Source organism: Pristiophorus japonicus, chromosome 2, assembly GCF_044704955.1.
Source record: "Pristiophorus japonicus isolate sPriJap1 chromosome 2, sPriJap1.hap1, whole genome shotgun sequence".
Taxonomy (NCBI): Eukaryota; Metazoa; Chordata; class Chondrichthyes; family Pristiophoridae; genus Pristiophorus; species Pristiophorus japonicus.
In genome coordinates this window covers 54,325,977-54,345,601 of record NC_091978.1, presented here as the reverse complement: position 1 = coordinate 54,345,601, position 19,625 = coordinate 54,325,977, and the positions used below count along the sequence as shown (strand labels likewise).

Here is a 19,625-nt window from a genome sequence, read left to right as displayed (position 1 = left end):
GAGGCTAAACAGGCCTCTCGTGACCAACAGATGGTAGTGCCCAAAATTATGAGTCAGACTAAAAATCCTGCGAAGGATAAGTTAGCCTCGGAAAAACCAATGCCAACCATCCAAGATGTTATAAAAGCACAGGAGGACGCTCCTGAAAAAGATAAACTGTTGTGGAAATATTATGCATGTACTTATGACAATGTTTCTAAACTCTGGACCACTCCCGCGGAACAGACTTGCATATCTGACAAGTTGGCTCTATGGGTTATTGAATGTATGCATTTTGCTACTCATTGTGGAGCAAGGACCACGAGTGACACACTTTTGGCTACTTGGTGGCACCCTAGACTCCAGGCGCTCACCCAGAACATCAGTAGTCGTTGCCTGGTTTGCCAGCAACATAATCCAGGGAAAGGAGTCCCCTGTGATTGGGGTAAAACGCCCCTACCCGAAGGTCCCTTTGAGACATTTCAGTTGGACTACATTGAGTTGCAAAAAGTTCAGTGTTACAAATATGTGTTAGTAATAGTAGATGTGTTTAGCAGATGGATTGAAGCCTACCCTAACCTGGACAATAAGGCTCAAACTGTTGTTAAGGTGTTAATGAGGGAAATTGTTCCTAGATACGAGATCTCAGCTCGACTGATGACCACCTATGTTCTTTCTCTGACTCAGGCTCTGCGACTAGTTCAAAACCAGGTTCAAGATGCTCACCTCGACCTCCCAGTTTTACCCGAATTGTCCCTCGTGGCACCAGGGAAGTATGGATTCGGAAGGGATTAGAGCCACAATGGGAGGGGCCTTTTCAGGTGTTACTCACTACCCCCACTGCAGCCAAGGTTGAGGGGTAAAGTGCCTGGGTTCACCTGCACCACTGCAAGCTCACCACCCTCTAACGAACCTATTTTACTGGTTATTCTAACTCCTGTTTCTGTTCCAGACTTCTTCTTCTCCATAGCTGAACAAGGCCGTTGGCATCCTAATTGGAATGTGGACCAGTTTGAACTTTTACCCGTAGTGATAGACAGCCAGCTACACCGACGGTGACCTGAGAAGAGAGACGGGAAAACTGAACTCTTTTAATCAGCAAAATAATTGGACTATTTATCTGAATCCTGAGCCATAAGATGAAACTGTCTGTATGCCACAGTCTGTATAATAGTGTTGATAGATGACAGTTTCGGCGCATGGGAGGGGAGACAGTGATGAGAGCTACATGTCTTATGTTTATGCACAAAATGGGAACTTTTCTGGACATTAGGTGTGTTCCCATTCCCTATACATTTTACTCCTACAATGATCCTAAGTGTTATCATGGAATGATAAAAGGGGGGAATGTGAATGTTTAAAATGTATAGAGACATTGAAGTTGAGAACGTGGGAATTGTATAGGGACAGTATAAGCTAACAAAGAATTCATGGAGGAATAGCCATGACATCTCGGACTCGAGACTGCGAAATGTTACAACACTAACACATATTGGAACAAAACCCACAGCTTGCAGAAAAACCTCAAGGTCTTATTAAATCATGTTATTAACCTGAAACATTAACAGAAGGTCTTTGTTTAAAATCAGACCATACTTAGGTCGGTTTATGAGTGGACAAAGGGAAAGAGGGACCAAAAGAGATAGGTTGAACTAGGATGTCACTCTAGCCCTATCTTGTTATCTTTTGCCGAGAATGTATAACTGTTGTCGCTTTACGATGTAACTTCACTTATCCGTAGGGAGTGTGTACGCTCGATTGAGAATGTATATCCTCTGTCTGATAAGTCTTGCCGGCCGGTAAAATAAAGACTGCTTTGTTCAAAGCACAAGAGGTATTCGACTCAGTAATTTTACTGAACCAGATTGAGAGAAAAGAATCTACGTTTACAGGTCCATATCCCTTAACGCCTTTGGTTAAAAAAAAAGCGATCAATCTCAGATTTAAAATTAAAAATTGATCTAGCATCAGTTGCCATTTGTAGAAGACAGTTTCAAACTTCTACCACCCTTTGTGTATAGAAGGATTTCCTAATTTCACTCCTGAAAGGTCTGGCTCTAATTTTTAGAATATGCCCCTAGTCCTAGAATACCCAACCAGCGGAAATAGTTTATCTCTATCTACCCTGTCTGTTCCCCTTAATATCTTGAAAAGTTCGATTAAATCACCCCTTAATCTTCTAGATTCTAGGGAATACAACCCTAATTTGTGCAATCTCTCCTTGTAACTTAATGCTTGAAGTCCGGCAGAACTGCTCACTACTCCAGGTGTGGTCTAACCAGGGTTTTGTATAGCTGCAAGGTTTTAGCCTCAGCTGGAATCTTGTGTCAAGTTCTGGGCACCACACTTTAGGAAGGATGACAAGGCCTTGGCGAGGGTACAGAGGAGGTTTACCAGGATGTTACCAGGGATGGGGGACTTCAGTTATGTGAAGAGATTGGAGAAGCTGGGATTGTTCCCTTTAGAGCAGAGAGGGTTAAGGGGAGACCTAATAGAGGTTTTCAAAATTACGAGGGATTGTGGAACATGTACGGAGAAACTGTTTCCTCTGGCAAAAGGGTCGGTAACCAAAGGTCACAGATTTAAAATAATTACCACAAGAACTAGAGAAGAAATGAGGAGAATTGCTTTCACACAGAGGGTTGTTAAGGTCGGGAATGCACCATCTGAAAGGATGGTGGAATCAGGTTCCATAGGAACTTCCAAACAGCAATTGGACGTGTACTTGAAGAGGACTAGTTTTGCAGGGTTATGGGGATAAAGCTGGGGTGTGGGACTAAATTGGACAGCTCTCTCAAAGAGCCGGCACAGACACCATGTACCGGAGCTCCTCCTTCTGTGCTGTTAGATTCTATGATCAGTGTGAACACGCTGGTGACTCTTAAGGCTCTTAGAGCTTTTAAAGCTGTTCCCACAGTCAGAACATTTAAAGGGTCTCTCATCAGTGTGAACAAGCTGGTGTGACAGGAGGATGGATGACTCAGTGAATCCCTTCCCACATTCGGAGCAGATGAATGGCCTCTCACCAGTGTGGAGGTGCTGGTATGTCAACAGGTGGGATGATTGACTGAATCCCTTCCCACACACGGAGCAGGTGAACGGCCTCTCTCCGGTTTGAACTCGCTGGTGCACCTTCAGCTCCCCGGGGCTTTTAAAGCTCTTCCCACAGTCAGAACATGTAAATGGTCTCTCATCAGTGTGAACAAGCTGGTGTGTTGGCAGATGGGATGAACAAACAAATCCTTTCCCATACACTGAGCAGGTGAACGGACAGGTCCCTGGTGTGATTGCGCCGATGAACTTCCAATGCAGATGGGGAACTGAATCCCTTTCCGCGTCCCCACCTTTACCCAGTTTCTCCCCGGTGTGACGGTGCACGTGTATCACCAGGTTGGGCGATCGGATGAATCCGGGTCCACACACGGAACACGTGTGTGGTTTGTCCATGCTGCGATCGCTGCTCTCTCCTTCCATGTGTAAAGGCCGATTCAGGTCCTGATGAATCGAGTGATTATCAGATCTTGACGTGATGTTTGGTCTGAGCTTCTTGTCTTTACATTAGAACTCTGTAAAATGAGTTTAGAAATGGATCAGAGACAAAATGTTGTTTGATTTTCCCCTTTCCCAGCCCAAGGGCAGTGAAGCTGATTTGAAGGCCCTAGCTGCTGCACAGGTTGGTTGATCAATAATGGCAGCCGCAATACCCACAATCCCGCGTGCCCCAGAAAGCACTCTGTTGACGCCGAGTCCCGCGCATGCGCCTCATGGCCCCGCCCTCTCCCTCCTGCTTCACAAGCGCCCGTCCCAATTGGTTCACAACGCGCATGCCCTGCGCACAAACCCCCGCGGTTGGAACATCGAGTGCACGGCCGCAACGACTGGTCTGCGTGTGCGGCTGAGGTGGGGGCGAGTCGGTGTTTCGCCTCTGTTGCCAGTGAGGTGCACATGGGCAGCACAACCCAAAATTCTGAAATCAAAACAGAAAATGCTGGAGACACTCAGCAAGTCTGGCAGCATCTGTGGAGAGCGACAGAGTTCATGTTTCAGGTTGATAACCCTTCGTCAAAACAGGTCTCACCAGCAGCCATGTCTGCCTGATGGTTGATTGACAGCAGAGAGTCTGCGTATGCTCACCCGGAACCGCGGTTTGCACAGAGTCCAACACAGCGACCCCTCTCGGTAGCCAAGGGTAATAACCGCGCATACCCAGAGGACACAAACCGCCCCTCCACCCCACATTTGGAGCTGCAACGGTAAAGGGGTTGGTGCAAGGGCCTCCCTTTGCGCCTCGGGAGTCTGGGTAGCTGCAAAACATAATTGAAGTTATTAGAAGAGAAGGGTAGACATGAGAATGCTTACGCTGCGAGGAGCAACACTACTGCAATAAATGTGAACGAGAGATGTTACAGATGATTAACCTGAGAGTACAGAAGCTGCATGCATAACATTACATCATTGATATATTATAATGAAATGCCATTAAATTACTTTAAATTACCACTGGTTTACACATTACTTAGGTGGCGCAACAACGGGATCTGCACCACCACAAGTGGCAGAACAACTGTGGCTGCCCATTAGTGCTGCGGCACATTCTTCCATGTCCGTGAGCGGGTGGAGCTCAGCAGGACCTCCTCCGGTCCACCTCTGCTCTACATGATTCTTAGATATCTTCCTCTGCAAACGTGACAAGAGCATGGCATCAGCTAATTGACTAGGTACTATTATGGAAACACAACAGATATTGTAATCCACAATTAGTCACCCCACATTCTATTCATCCATAATTTTAATGTTATATGCTAATAGAGTTTGCATCCATAATGGATGCATGGTGATAACATCTACGTACAGAGAAAATATTTAATAAGATAGTGTTTAGGAACTAATGCTCGACACCAAACATCTCGCGTACAATCTCCAGGAAAGACCCTATCCACAGGCCGTGCCATTCGGCGCCTGAGGGGAGGTAGGCAATTTATTTGAATCGATGGAGGTCCCCCGGGGGGAGGGAGGGGGGAATCAGGACCGCTGGTGAGCTCGGCAATGACAGGAGTGTAATGGGAAGGGGCACAGTGTCCATGCGATGTGCTCGGAGACCTCCTTGTGGCTGGAGCTAATGTCCCAAAGTGTCCCAGGTCAGCTCTCCCCCAGTCCAGGCTGGGTCACTGTGTGATTGACAGCAGCCGGAGAGACTCACACCGTCTGGGTAAAGGTCCCCGGACCCCTCAGTGCTCAGTCGTGCCCCATCCACCAACCCAACCAAAAAGGAGATGGTGCCCAAGTTAAAGACTTGCTCACAGCACACAAGAATTCTCCTTCTAAACTAACGTGGTAGAAATGTCGAATGTTTGCGGTCTGTCTGTTTCCAGTCATTCCTTTAAATTGTAATAATTAACTGTTGATTAAATGTAAGGCATCCGAGCAAAATTAGACTTAAAGAGTGGTGGCTCCGACCCCAGTACAAATCTTAGCAGGGAAGCTACCCAAGATTACACGGCTTAATCAGATTTACATTCGAATTAATTCAGTGGATCATTACAATTTAAGATGTAATAATTCAATATTTACTCTCGCCGAAGCAACCAGGCTGTTCCACCTCTTGCGGCACTGATTTGCCTCATGCCTATCGTGGGCCTCTGAAGGAACAATGGCGGCGATATCGCCTCATATTTTTTAATAGGTCCGGGATGGGCGGGGGGGTGGGGAGGTTTCCCACCTATCCCACCCCACCTATTCTCCTCCTTCTCCTTAACAGCTCTTCCTGCTGCCTACTTGTATCACTAGACATCGTTCAGTACCATGAATATACAGACTTCCAAGATTAAGAAGACTATATAAAGTTTATGAAAAATGGAGACACTACTCAAATTACAACTAAATCCTACAAAAGGCTTTACAATGAAAATGATCAACTCAAATGGAATGCTAAAGGTATCAGACTGTTTGATCTCTCTCCCCCTCTCTCTCTTCTGAGCATGCGCAGATGACCCCTGAACTCCCAAATCTTGGGAAAACTTCTTCGCTACAAAAAAACCGTGCAAGCGCAGAACGGCCGTTGCTAAGGATGCCAGCCTTGCACGACTGAATACATCGCTAAGGCCCATTTCACATCACTAAGGCTATCACCCAAAATAAAAAGGCAAAACTAGCACTTTTTAAAGTGGGCGATATTCCAGCGATCATGAAAAATAAAAAAACACTAAGGCCGGAAATATCGCCCATTTTTGGGCGATAGCGATCATAGTGGAAAGTCTAGCCCTATGTAATTCTATGTAGCTCTATGTAATTATGTCTTCTAACTCCTGATGTAGCTGGAAAAGCTTCTACTATTATTACCACAATTGTGCACCATCTTCATTTCCAAAGATCTCTGAGCTTCTCTAATGGCTGCTTTTGACTCCCTCAATTCTGGGTGATATTTCTTCCTATTCTTTTATAAACTGAACTCATCTTGCTCCAAACTGGGTTCAATTTATGACAGTTTAGGGAGTCAGGAATTATTCACCCCTAGGCCAACACTGGCAGGTAAAACCCAAGAAGGTTCATTAGTAAGGATTCCTCTGGTTCCTCAGCATTTATTTGTCAGTATACTCCTGCAGGCCCCACTCCCTGAGCCTACAACCTTCAGCAGGGTCAGTGATGGAGTTCCGCAGCAGGAGTGATCCAGAGTAACTGTCGGGATCACATCCCGTGGATGTTCCGGTTCGTGTATTTTTAGTTATCCTGGTGTCTAACACACACACATCAATAAAACAGGGAATTCCTGGAAACACGCTGCAGGTCCTTCTTCATCTGGAGATCAAATATCTGTTGTGTAATTGTACCAGCAGTTAACGGGCTCCTGTGAACTCCTCCGCCTGCTATTTTAGTGCAGATTGTAACCCATTTATTTTAAACGGGTTTATGTTAAATGACTTAACACCTGCCTTAAAATAGTAGACTCAGAACTGTACCACAATCACGCTAAATCTGCGTGGAATAATTACCAGAGTAATTTTTAGACTGGAAACTTAAACCTGTCATTTCACTTTCAGTCAGGAACAGATCGCAGTTTTACACCAATCTCTGATTTGACAACACGTTTCCAGCATTCACCGTTGTTCTTCCTGACTCTAAACACAGTTGTCAAGGAGCCTTCTGTTCCGTGCCTAGGAGCTCTGAACCATGGAAGAGAGCGGCTGGGACACATTTCTTACATGCCTCACAGTTAACCCACACGGTGACTTTGCTGTCAGTGAAGAGAGACGAGAAAGACCAAAGTGCCGGTTGCCCCTCTGGGTGTGGCCCTGAAGGACTGTGTCCAGGCTGAAGTTCTGTTCCTGCCATACGATCCTCCCCCAGATTGTCCTTTCTGTGCTCCAGCCAGGTGATGTTAAACACTCAGGTGGGAAAGACAAAAATCTACAACGTGTTTAAAACAATACTGATTTACTTGACATGTATCCAGAATATTAAACTCTAGCCCAGTTATCGGGGTTATTAACATCAGCAGAAACAAACCCCAAGTGTCAGAATGAACATGGTTCAGTCCTGGATGTAAGTAAAAGCAGCAATAACCGTAGAATCCAACATTTTCAGTCATTTATATACTCGCTGATATCTCAGAAGGTAGGTATTTCTTCCCACACATGAAGCAGGTGAACGGTCTCTCCCCAGTGTGAGTACGTTGGTGTTTCAGCAGATTGGATGAATCAGTGAATCTTCCCACACTTGGAGCAGGTGAATGTTCTCTCCCCAGTGTGAACTCGCTGGTGTCTCAGAAGGTCGGATGACTGAGTGAATCCATTCCCACACTCAGAGCAGGTGAACGGTCTCTCTCCAGTGTGAACACGTTGGTGTCTCAGCAGGGTGGATGAACGAGAGAATCCCTTCCCACATTCAGAGCAGGTGAATGGCCTCTCCACAGTGTGATTATGCTGGTGTGTCAACAGATCATTTCTACTTTTAAAGCTCTTCTCACAGTCAGAACATTTAAAAGGTCGCTTATCAGAGTGAACAAGTTGGTGCGTCAGTAGGTGGGATGACTGAGTGAATCCCTTCCCACACACGGAGCAGATGAACGGCCTCTCCCCAGTGTGAGTGCGCTGGTGTACAGTGAGTTCAGATGATCGCCTGAACCCAGTCTCGCAGTGAGCGCACCAGAACAGTCTCTCTCCAGTGTGAACACGTTGATGGCGTCTCAGCTCCCCGGAACTTTTATAGCACTTCTCACAGTCCGGGCATTTAAAAGGTCTCTCGTCAGTGTGAACTCGCCCATGCTTTAGCAGATTGGATGAACTAGTAAATCCCTTCCCACACTCGGAGCAGGTGAACGGCCTCTCCCCAGTGTGAACTTGCTGGTGTCGGAGCAGACCTTTTTTACTTTTAAAGCTCTTCTCACAGTCAGAACATGGAAAAGGTCTCGTATCAGTGTGAACGCGCTGGTGTGTCAGCAGGTTGGATAACTGAGTGAATCCCTTCCCACACACAGAGCAGGTACATGGCCTCTCCCCAGTATGAACTCGCTGGTGCGTGAGCAGGTTGGGTAACTGAGTGAAACCCTTCCCACACATAGAGCAGGTGAACGGTCTCTCCCCAGTGTGAACTCGCTGGTGTGTCAGCAGGTGGGATAATCTCCTGAACCTCTTCTCGCAGTGAGAGCAGCTAAACGGTGTGTAACCGGTGTGAATGTGTTGGCGCTCCATCAGTGCCTCAGGGTGTTTAAAGATCTTCTCGCAATCGGAGCATTTAATCTCTCTCGTCGTTGTGAACTCACTGGTGCTTCAGCAAGGCAAACGACTTGAGTAAATACCTTCCCACACACGGAGCAGTTGAACTGCCTCTCCCTGGTGTGAATTCGCATATGAATTTTCAGCTCAGACAGGTAACTGAACGGTGCTATTTGCTTCCAAGTTCAAAGGCCAATGATATTCAGGTCCAGTGAATCAAGTGACTCTGTCAGCGCTTGATAAGATGTTTGGTTTGAGCTTCCCGTCTGCTAATCCTCCTCTTCTAATAACCTGTAAAATGAATTTAAAATAAGAAAGGGAGCATGAGAGAGAACTTGAGCTTAATGAATTTGGTAATTTGTGCAGCCGGCACTCTTATGAAAGCTGTCAGTTTTTGTAAAAACCTAACTGGTTCACTAATGTCCTTCAGGGAAGGCAATCAGCCACCCTGTCTGGGTCTACATAAGATTCTACCCACTATGGGAGGAGAGAAAGAGAGAGAGAGGGGTGTGGGGGTGAGGGCAAAGGAGGATTTTATACATATGCAACTCAACAAGAAGTTCGACAGAATCTCCCAAATCAGCAACCTCCACCAACTAAATGGACCAGGGGAGCAGGTGAATGGGAAAACCATCACCTGCAAGTTCCCCTCCAAGTCACACACCATTGAACTTGGAAATATATTGTTTTTCCTTCATCAACATTGGGTGAAAATCCTAGAACTCCTTAGCTAACAGCACTGTGGGAGTACCTTCATCACACGTGACTGCAGCGGTTCAAATAGGCGGCTCACCACCACCTTCTCGAGTGTAATTAGAGACGGGCAATAAATGCTGGCCTTGCCAGTGACACCCACATCCCGGAACAAATTAAAAAATCTGTATATGTAAAATGGATTAATAGTCTCGACAGAAATACTTATTCCTGATCTTTTACATTGTGCGGCCAGTGTCTGTTTAACAATCTAATCTCACCCAGAATCCACCTCCCTGGACAGTCCCACATGGGAAATTGTTGGTTTGACTGGGCTCAGAAGTACTGGGGGTTAAACCAGTCTGATGCTGACACTCAGTGCTCCCATCTCCTCTTATCCCTTCATTGTTCAAATCAAAAGAGCCGCAGTTTGTCTAATCTCTCTCCGCATAACTAAAGCCTCTTGTCCCTGGTATCATCTCAGTGAATCTCTTCTGTACCCGGCTCAATGGTCTTGACATCTGTCCCAGAGTAAAATGCCCCAAAACTTGACACAATATTCTAAATGCTGCCTAATCAACGATTTGTACTCGACCCCCCATTTATAAAACCGAGGATAACAATTTTAAACAAATTGATCAACTTGTTCTCCCACTAGAAATCAAATAGGGAATTCAGAAGAATCAACTTTATCCAAAGAGTGAATGTGTAACTCGCTAGCACAGAGATTGGTTAAAGTGAGTAGTATAGATGCATTCAAAGGGAGGCTGGATAACCATATGGGAGAGAAGGGAATAGATGGTTATGCTGATAGAGTTAGATGAGAAAAGACAGGAGGAGGTTCGAATGGAACATAAACGCTGGCATGGATTGGTTGGGCTGAATGGCCTGTTTCTGTGCCGTATATCCTATGTAAAACTTCTAAAGATTTGTGTAAATGAACTCATTGTAGGTTTTAGAAACATAGAAAAATAGAAAATAGGTGCAGGAGTAGGCCATTCGGCCCTTCGAGCCTGCACCACCATTCAATAAGATCATGGCTGATCATTCACCTCAGTACCCCTTTCCTGCTTTCTCTCCATACCCCTTGGTCCCCTTAGCCGTAAGGGCCATATCTAACTCCCTCTTGAATATATCCAATGAACTGGCATCAACAACTCTCTGCGGTAGGGAATTCCACAGGTTAACAATTCTGAGTGAAGAAGTTTCTCCTCATCTCAGTCCTAAATGGCTTACCCCTTATCCTTAGACTGTGTCCCCTGGTTCTGGACTTCCCCAACATCGGGAACATTCTTCCTGCATCTAACCTGTCCAATCCCGCCAGAAGCAGGAGTAGGCAATTTGGTCCCTCGAGCCTGCCCCGCCATTTAATAAGATCGTGGCTGCTCTGATCATGGACTCAGCTCCACTTCCCTGCCTGCTCCCCATAACCCTTTATTCCCTTATCACTCAAAAATCTGTTTATCTCTGCCTTAAATATATTCAATGACCCAGCCTCCACAGTTCTCTGGGGCAGAGAATTCCCCAGATTTACAGCCCTCTGAGAGAAGAAATTCCTCCTCAGCTCAGTTTTAAATGGGCGGACCCTTATTCTGAGACTAGTTTTAGTTTCCCCTATGAGTGGAAATATTCTCTCTGCATCCACTTTGTCGAGCCCCCTCATTTACTTATATGTTTTGATAAGATCATCTCTCATTCTTCTGAACTCCAATGAGTATAGGCCCAACCTACCTTCATAAGTCAACCCACTCATTTCCAGAATCAACCTAGTGAACCTTCCCTGAACAGCCTTCAAAGCAAGTATATCCTTTCTTAAATATGGAGACCAAAGCTATGCGCAGTACTCGAGGTGTGGTCTCACCAATACCCTGTACTGTTGTAGCAGGACTTCTCTGCTTTTATACTCCATCCCCCTTGCAATAAAGGCCAACGTTCCATTTGCCTTCCTGATTACTTACTGTACCTGCATACTAACCTTTTGTGTCTCATGCACAAGGACCCCCAGGTCCCTCTGTACTGCAGCATTTTGCAATTTTTCTCCATTTAAATTATAATTTGCTTTTCTATTTTTTCTGCCAAGGTGAATAACCTCACATTTTCACCCATCTGCCAAATTTTTGCCCACTCACTTAGCCTGTCTATATCCCTTTGCAGATTTTGTGTGTCCTCCTCACAATTTGCTTTCCTACCCATCTTTGTCTCATCAGCAAACTTGGCTACATTACACTCGGTCCCTTCATCCAAGTCATTAATATAGTTTGTAAATAGTTGAGGCCCCAGCACCGATCCCTGTGGCACCCCACTAGTCACTGTTTGCCAACCGGAAAATGACTCATTTATTCCGATTTTCTGTTTTCTGTTAGTTAGCCAATCCTTTATCCATGCTAATATATTACCCCCAACCCGGTGAACATTTCATCTTGTGCAGTGACCTTCTATGTGGCACCTTATCGAATGCCTTCTGGAAATCCAAATACAACACATCCACTAGTTTCCCCTTATCCACCCTGCTCATTATATCCTTAAAGAACTCCAGCAAATTTGTCAAACATGATTTCCCTTTCATAAAACCATGCTGACTCTGCTTGATTGAATTATGCTTTTCCAAATGTCTCACTACTGCTTCCTTAATAATGGACTCCAGCATTTTCCCAACAACAGATGTTAGGCTAACTGGTCTATAGTTTCCTGCTTTTTGTCTGCATCCTTTTTTAAATAGGAGCGTTACATTTGCGGTTGTCCAATCCGCTGAGACCTCCCCAGAATCCAGGGAATTTTGGTAGATTACAACCAATGCATCCACTGTCTATGCAGCCACTTTTTTTAAGACCCTAGGATGTAAGCCATCAGGTCCAGGGGACTTGTCTGCCTTTAGTCCCATTATTTTACTGAGTACTACTTCTTTAGTGATAGCGATTGTATTAAGTTCCTCCCTCCCTAGAGACCCTTGATATTGGGATGTTTTTAATGTCTTCTACCGTGAAGACCAATACAAAATATTTGTTCAACATCTCTGCCAATTCCCTGTTCTCCATTATTAATACCCTAATCTCATCCTCTAGGGGACCAACATTTATTTTAGTCATTCTTTTCCTTTTTATGTATCTGTAGAAGCTCTTACTATCTGTTTTTATATTTCGTGCTAGTTTACTTTCATTATCTATCTTTCCTCTCCATAATTTTTTTAGTCGTTCTTTGCTGGCTTTTAAAAGTTTCCCAATCCTCTGGCCTCCCACTAGTCTTGGCCCTATTGTATGTCCTGGTTTTCAATTTGACACCATCCCTTATTTCCTTAGTTAGCCACGGATGGTTATCCCTTCTCTTACAGTCTTTGCTTCTCATTGGGATATATTTTTGTTGCGAGTTATGAAATATCTCCTTAAATGTCTGCCATTGCTCATCTACTGTCCCACACTTTAATCTATTTTCCAAGTCCACTTTAGCCAACTCTGCCCTCTTCCTTTGTAGTCTCCTTTATTTAGGATTTGGACACTGGTTTGAGAACCAACTTTCTCACCCTCCAACTGAATTTGAAATTCAACCATGTTGTGGTCACTCATTCCTAGAGGATCCTTTACTAGGAGATCATTTATTTATCCTGTCTCATTACACAGTACCAGATCTAAGATAGCCTGCTCCCTAGTTGGTTCCACAATGTACTGTTCCAAGGAAACACTATGAACTCTTCCTTAAGGCTGCCCTGGCCAATTTGCTTTGATCAGCCCATTATTATTAGGCTGATGGAGGACTTGTTACAAACTGTGTGGAATCCATCGGAGAACTGATTTCCCACAACTTTTTAAAAGATGTATGTGCAAGATGTCCAAGTCTGACAGGACAGAAATTGCTATTATATCATAGGGTCCACTTCAACCATCCCGGGCAGTGAGTCCCTGTAATATTGGATTATAACCTATGGGAAATATTCTGATAATCTGTTATTGTCATGGGGCAAAGCAGCATTGTTAGTTTAACATCAATTTAATCAAACTCAATGGGCAATCGATCTCCAAAGGGAAACGTCTCCGTAAAGCTGACGGTGTCGGCAGTTCTGCAGCTCATTTCTCACTGTGTGCGTATCTGAATGAGCAGCTTTAACAACAGCCGATGTTTCACAAAGGGAGACCTCACCAGACCATAGAACATTGGTGGAATTTAATGGGCTGTATGTGTAACTGGGCTACAGGAGGCTATTTTTAAAAGAAGGAAAGCTGATCACAACAGATAGTTTAACAGCCTGTCCATGGTCCACTCTAACCCCCATCTTCTCTCTCGCTCTCATTATTTATGGACACTGTTGCAGTAATTGCTCCTCTGACCTTTCCTCTCTTGTCTCAAAACATCTCCCTCCCCCTACATTCTCACTGTGCTGGAATTCACACCAGTCTCCCCACCTGCTCCTTGTTCTCTCCTTGAATCCTGGAATTACTGAACTCAGTCTTCCCCTCCTGAAGTCTACAGGCTCTAAAACTGAAGCTTGGTGTCCCTCAGTCCCTATTCCTTGATTCAGGGGCCCTGGACAATGTGGACCACTTCCCTTATCTCGGGAGCCTCCTTTCAACAAGAGCAGGCATTGATGACGAGATCCAACACCGCCTCCAGTGCGCCAGCGCAGCCTTCGGCCGCCTGAGGAAAAGAGTGTTTGAAGACCAGGCCCTCAAATCTGACACCAAGCTCATGGTCTACAGGGCTGTAGTAATACCCACCCTCCTGTATTGTTCAGAAACATGGACCATGTACAGTAGACACCTCAAGTCGCTGGAGAAATACCACGAACGATGTCTCCGCAAGATCTTACAAATCCCCTGGGAGGACAGACGAACCATCGTTAGCATCCTCGACCAGGGCAATATCCCCAGCATTGAAGCACTGACCACACTTGATCAGCTCCGTTGGGCAGGCCACACAGTTCACATGCCAGACACGAGACTCCCAAAGCAAGCGCTCTACTCGGAACTCCTTCACAGCAAACGAGCCAAAAGGTGGGCAGCGGAAATGTTATAAGGACACCCTCAAAGCCTCCCTGAAAAAGTGCAACATCCTCACTGACACCTGGGAGTCCCTGGCCAAAGACTGCCCTAAGTGGAGGAAGTGCATTCGGGAGTGCGCTGAGCACCTCAAGTTTCGTCGCCGAGAGCATGCAGAAATCAAGCGCAGGCAGCGGAAAGAGTGAGCAGCAAACCAATCCCACCCACCTCTTCCCTCAACGACTACCTGTCCCACCAGTGACAGAGACTGTGGTTCTTGTATTGGATCGTTCAGCCATCTAAGAGTGGAAGCAAGTCTTCCTCGATTCCAAGGGACTGCCTATGACGACTCCTTGATTTACCTCCCGTTCTCTCCTCCCCTTTTCCCCCGTTGGTTGTGTTCCACACTCTGGTCCTTGACCCTTCCCCGGGGATTCTCAGTATGAACAGGTGGGATGTGTTTTGAGACGGGATGTCCCAGCTCTCCACCTTTAAAAGGACAAGGAGAGGACCAGCTGGGCTGAATGGCCCTGCTTTATGACATCACTGCAGTGCCTAGCAACCAACCTGCCTGAGCTCTGCTCATTATGGGCTGGGTTTAGCTCAGTGCTGTTACAGGAAGGGAAACAGGAGCAGGATTTGACCCGTGTGGGGCCCAGGATTAATGGGGAGAGGTACAGGATCAATTTATACCTTATTGGGTGAGAAATGTTATTGTCCCGGACACTCCCTGTCCTCAGTATCTGTGTCGGGGCGCGGCTGATGGGTTCACTCTGTATCTAACCCGTGCTGTGCCCGACTGGAGAGAGTTTGATGCTCAGCTTGATGAGCACAACATTTAACCCAATGATGATCTGATAAACCCATCAGCTTCTCCCCTGGACACAGGTCCTGAAGGACAGGGAGAGTCTCTTAATATTTTGGTCGGTGTCCTTGATCAACTTTAAATACCTCGCTCAGATCTCCTCTTTTTTTTAAATTAATTCCTGGGATGTGGGAGTCACCTCTCTTCCTTCGATATTCATAGGCCTAGTCTACTTAATCTCTCCTCATAGAACAATTCTTCCATTCCAGAAATCAGTCTGGTGAACCTTCATTGCACTCCCTCTATGGCAAGTTTATCTTTCCTTAGGTAAGGAGACCAAAGTACTTAAGGAGGTGGCCTTGGAAATAGCGGATGCATTGACAGTCATTTTCCAACATTCCATTGACTCTGGATCATAAGAACATAAGAATTAGGAACAGGAGTAGGCCATCTAGCCCCTCGAGCCTGCTCCGCCATTCAATAAGATCATGGCTGATCTGGTCGTGGACTCAGCTCCACTTAACCGCCCTCTCCCCGTAACCCTTAATTCCCTTATTGCTTAAAAATCTATCTATCTTTGACTTGAAAACATTCAATGAGCCAGCCTCAACTGCTTCCTTGGGCAGAGAATTCCACAGATTCACAACCCTCTGGGAGAAGAAATTCTTTCTCAACTCGGTTTTAAATTGGCTCCTCCGTATTTTGAGGCTGTGCCCCTTAGTTCTAGTCTCCCCCACCAATAGAAACAACCTCTCTGCCTCTATCTTGTCTATCCCTTTCATGATTTTAAATGTTTCTATAAGATCACCCCTCATCCTTCTGAACTCCAAGGAGTAAAGACCCAGTCTACTCAATCTATCATCATAAGGTAACCCCCTCATTCTGGAATCAGCCTAGTGAATTGTCTCTGTACTCCTTCCAAAGCTAGTATATCCTTCCTTAAGTAAGGTGACCAAAACTGCAAGCAGTACTCCAGGTGCGGCCTTATCAATACCTTATACAGTTGCAGCAACACCTCCCTGCTTTTGTACTCCATCCCTTTCGCAATGAAGGCTAACATTCCATTTGCCTTCCTGATTACCTGCTGCACCTGCAAACTAACCTTTTGGGATTCATGCACAAGGACCCCCAGGTCCCTCTGCACCACAGCATGTTGTAATTTCTCCCCATTCAAATAATATTCCCTTTTACTATTTTTTTTCCCCCAAGGTGGATGACCTCACACTTTCCGACATTGTATTCCATCTGCCAAACCTTAGCCCATTCGCTTAACCTATCCAAATCTCCTTGAAGCCTCTCTGAGTCCTCGACACAACCCGCTTTCCCACTAATCTTAGTGTCATCTGCAAATTTTGTTGCACTACACTCTGTCCCCTCTTCTAGGTCATCTATGTATATTGTAAACAGTTGTGGTCCCAGCACTGATCCCTGTGGCACACCACTAATCACTGATTTCCAACCGGAAAAGGACTCATTTATCCCGACTCTCTGCTTTCTGTTCGCCAGCCAATTCTCTAGCCATGCTAATACATTTCCTCTGACTCCGCGTGCCTTTATCTTCTGCAGTAACCTTTTGTGTGGCACCTTATCGAATGCCTTTTGGAAATCTAAATACACCACATCCATCGGTACACCTCTATCCACCATGCTCGTTATATCCTCAAAGAATTCCAGTAAGTTAGTTAAACATGATTTCCCTTTCATGAATCCATGCTGCGTCTGCTTGATTGCACTATTCCTATCTAGATGTCCCGCTATTTCTTCCTTAATGATAGTTTCAAGCATTTTCCCCACTACAGATGTTAAACTAACTGGCCTATAGTTACCTGCCTTTTGCCTGCCCCCTTTTTTTAAACAGAGGCGTTACATTAGCTGCTTTCCAATCCGCTGGTACCTCCCCAGAGTCCAGAGAATCAGTTCCTATCGAGTGGAGTGTAGCCAATGTAACCCCACTTTTTAAAAAAAGGAGGGAGAGAGAAAACAGAGAATTATAGACCGGTCAGCCTGACATCGGCAGTGGGTAAGATGATGGAATCAATTATTAAGGATGTCATAGCAGCGCATTTGGAAAGAGGTGACATGATAGGTCCAAGTCAGCATGGATTTGTGAAAGGGAAATCATGCTTGACAAATCGTCTGGAATTTTTTGAGGATGTTTCCAGTAGAGTGGACAAGGGAGAACCATTTGATGTGGTATATTTGGACTTACAGAAGGCTTTCGACAAGGTTCCACACAAGAGATTAATGTGCAAAGTTAAAGCACATGGGATTGGGGGTAGTGTGCCGACATGGATTGAGAACTGGTTATCAGACAGGAAGCAAAGAGTAGGAGTAATTGGGTACTTTTCAGAATGGCAGGCGGTGAGTAGTGGGGTACCGCAAGGTTCTGTGCTGGGGCCCCAGCTGTTTACACTGTATATTAATGATTTAGACGAGGGGATTAAATGTAGTATCTCCAAATTTGCGGATGACACTAAGTTAGGTGGCAGTGTGAGCTGCGAGGAGGATGCTATGAGGCTGCAGAGCGACTTGGATAGGTTAGGTGAGTGGGCAAATGCATGGCAGATGAAGTATAATGTGGATAAATGTGAGGTTGTCCACTTTGGTGGTAAAAACAGAGAGACAGACTATTATCTGAATGGTGACAGATTAGGAAAAGGGGAGGTGCAACGAGACCTGGGTGTCATGGTACATCAGGCATTGAAGGTTGGCATGCAGGTACAGCAGGCGGTTAAGAAAGCAAATGGCATGTTGTCCTTCATAGCAAGGGGATTTGAGTACAGGGGCAGGGAGGTGTTACTACAGTTGTACAGGGCCTTGGTGAGGCCACACCTGGAGTATTGTGTACAGTTTTGGTCTCCTAACCTGAGGAAGGACATTCTTGTTATTGAGGGAGTGCAGCGAAGGTTTACCAGACTGATTCCCGGGATGGTGGGACTGACCCATCAAGAAAGACTAAATCAACTGGGCTTGTATTCACTGGAGTTCAGAAGAATGAGAGGGGACCTTATAGAAACGTTTAAAATTCTGATGGATTTAGACAGGTTAGATGCAGGAAGAATGTTCCCAATGTTGGGGAAGTCCAGAACCAGGGGTCACAGTCTAAGGATAAGGGGTAAGCCATTTAGGACCGAGATGAGGAGAAACTTCTTCACCCAGAGAGTGGTGAACCTGTGGAATTCTCTACCACAGAAAGTTGTTGAGGCCAATTCACTAAATGTATTCAAAAAGGAGTTAGATGTAGTCCTTACTACTATGGGGATCAAGGGGTATGGCAAGAAAGCAGGAATGGGGTACTGAAGTTGCATGTTCAGCCATGAACTCATTGAATGGCGGTGTAGGCTAGAAGGGCTGAATGGCCTACTCGTGCACCTATTTTCTATGTTTCTATGTTTCAAAACACTAAACAATAGTCCAGGTGTGGTCTCACCAGGGCCCTGTATAATTGCAGTAAGACGTCCGCACACTTATACTCAAATCCTCTTGTAATAACGGGCAACATGTCATTTGCTTTCTTAATTGCTTGCTGTACCTGCATGTTAACTTTCAGTGATTTGTGTACAAGGACACCCAGGTCCCTCTGAACACCAACATTTCCCAATCCCTGCTTTTCTATTTTTCCTACCAAAGTGGATAACTTTGAGTGATAAGGGAGTCAAGTGTTATGGGGAGCGGGCAGGGAAGTGGAGCTGAGTCCATGATCAGCTCAGCCATGATCTTATTGAATGGCAGAGCAGGCTCGAGGGACCAAATGACCTTCTCCTGCTGCTATTTATGTTCTTATAACTTCACATTTTTCCACATTATATTTCAATTGCAATGTTCTTGCCCACTTGCTTAGCCTGTCTATGGGCCTCAAGTTTCCCTAATAAAAAATAATGGCCAGTTTTTATTTGGCACCTCAGTGCTGAAAATAAAAACCCGAAATTCTGTCCCACCATGCACACCGGTGCTACCCGAGCTGAACTCACAGGGCATGGCTTCCAGTGTGCGCCGGAACTACACAGCACACGCGCTCCAGGAAAAAAAAACGGGCAAGTAATTGCGGATGCGTTGTGCATGCGCAAAGAAAAATAAATAAATGTTTTTTTAAAAACCTGCGCATCGGCCTGGGATAGTAGCGGGGCTGCGTGGGTGGAGGACCTTCAGCCGGGGACTAGTAGCGGCCGCAGTCGTCGAGGAGAAAAGGCAGAAGGCTGCCCTTGTTGTTCACAGAAGGAAACTTCATTTTTCCAGCTCCTTTGCAAAACCTGGTGGATGTCTCAGAAGGTGGAGCCTGGTGGATTATCTTTGAAGATTTTGGATGATTTTGGGACCCAGAAACATCGATGGAAAAAGTTTACATTTATTTTTATTTTCGGGCCTGAATGCAGTTTAACATCGCAGGAGCAGCATTATTGGTAAGTTTTCATTCAACATTTTTATTTTTATACTTACTTACAGGTAATGTAGTATTTTTAATTGTGCTAA

General features: G+C 45.4%; 1 protein-coding gene and 1 pseudogene across 1 annotated transcript; both read right to left on the bottom strand.

Annotated features, from left to right (window-relative positions):
* Positions 1–1,884: 1,884 nt before the first annotated feature.
* LOC139238301 (zinc finger protein 850-like) overlaps positions 1,885–19,625 on the bottom strand; it is a 77,135-nt pseudogene continuing 59,394 nt past the window's right edge.
* On the bottom strand, positions 2,824–3,426 carry LOC139228713 (zinc finger protein 239-like). The gene has a single exon (XM_070859989.1). It carries the CDS (start codon positions 3,424–3,426, stop codon positions 2,824–2,826), a length of 603 nt encoding a protein of 200 aa, XP_070716090.1.

What these genes read in the sequence shown, in the direction of transcription:
- LOC139228713 (XM_070859989.1), bottom strand. Translation starts at nt 3,426, where the DNA reads ATGGACAAACCACACACGTGTTCCGTGTGTGGACCCGGATTCATCCGA.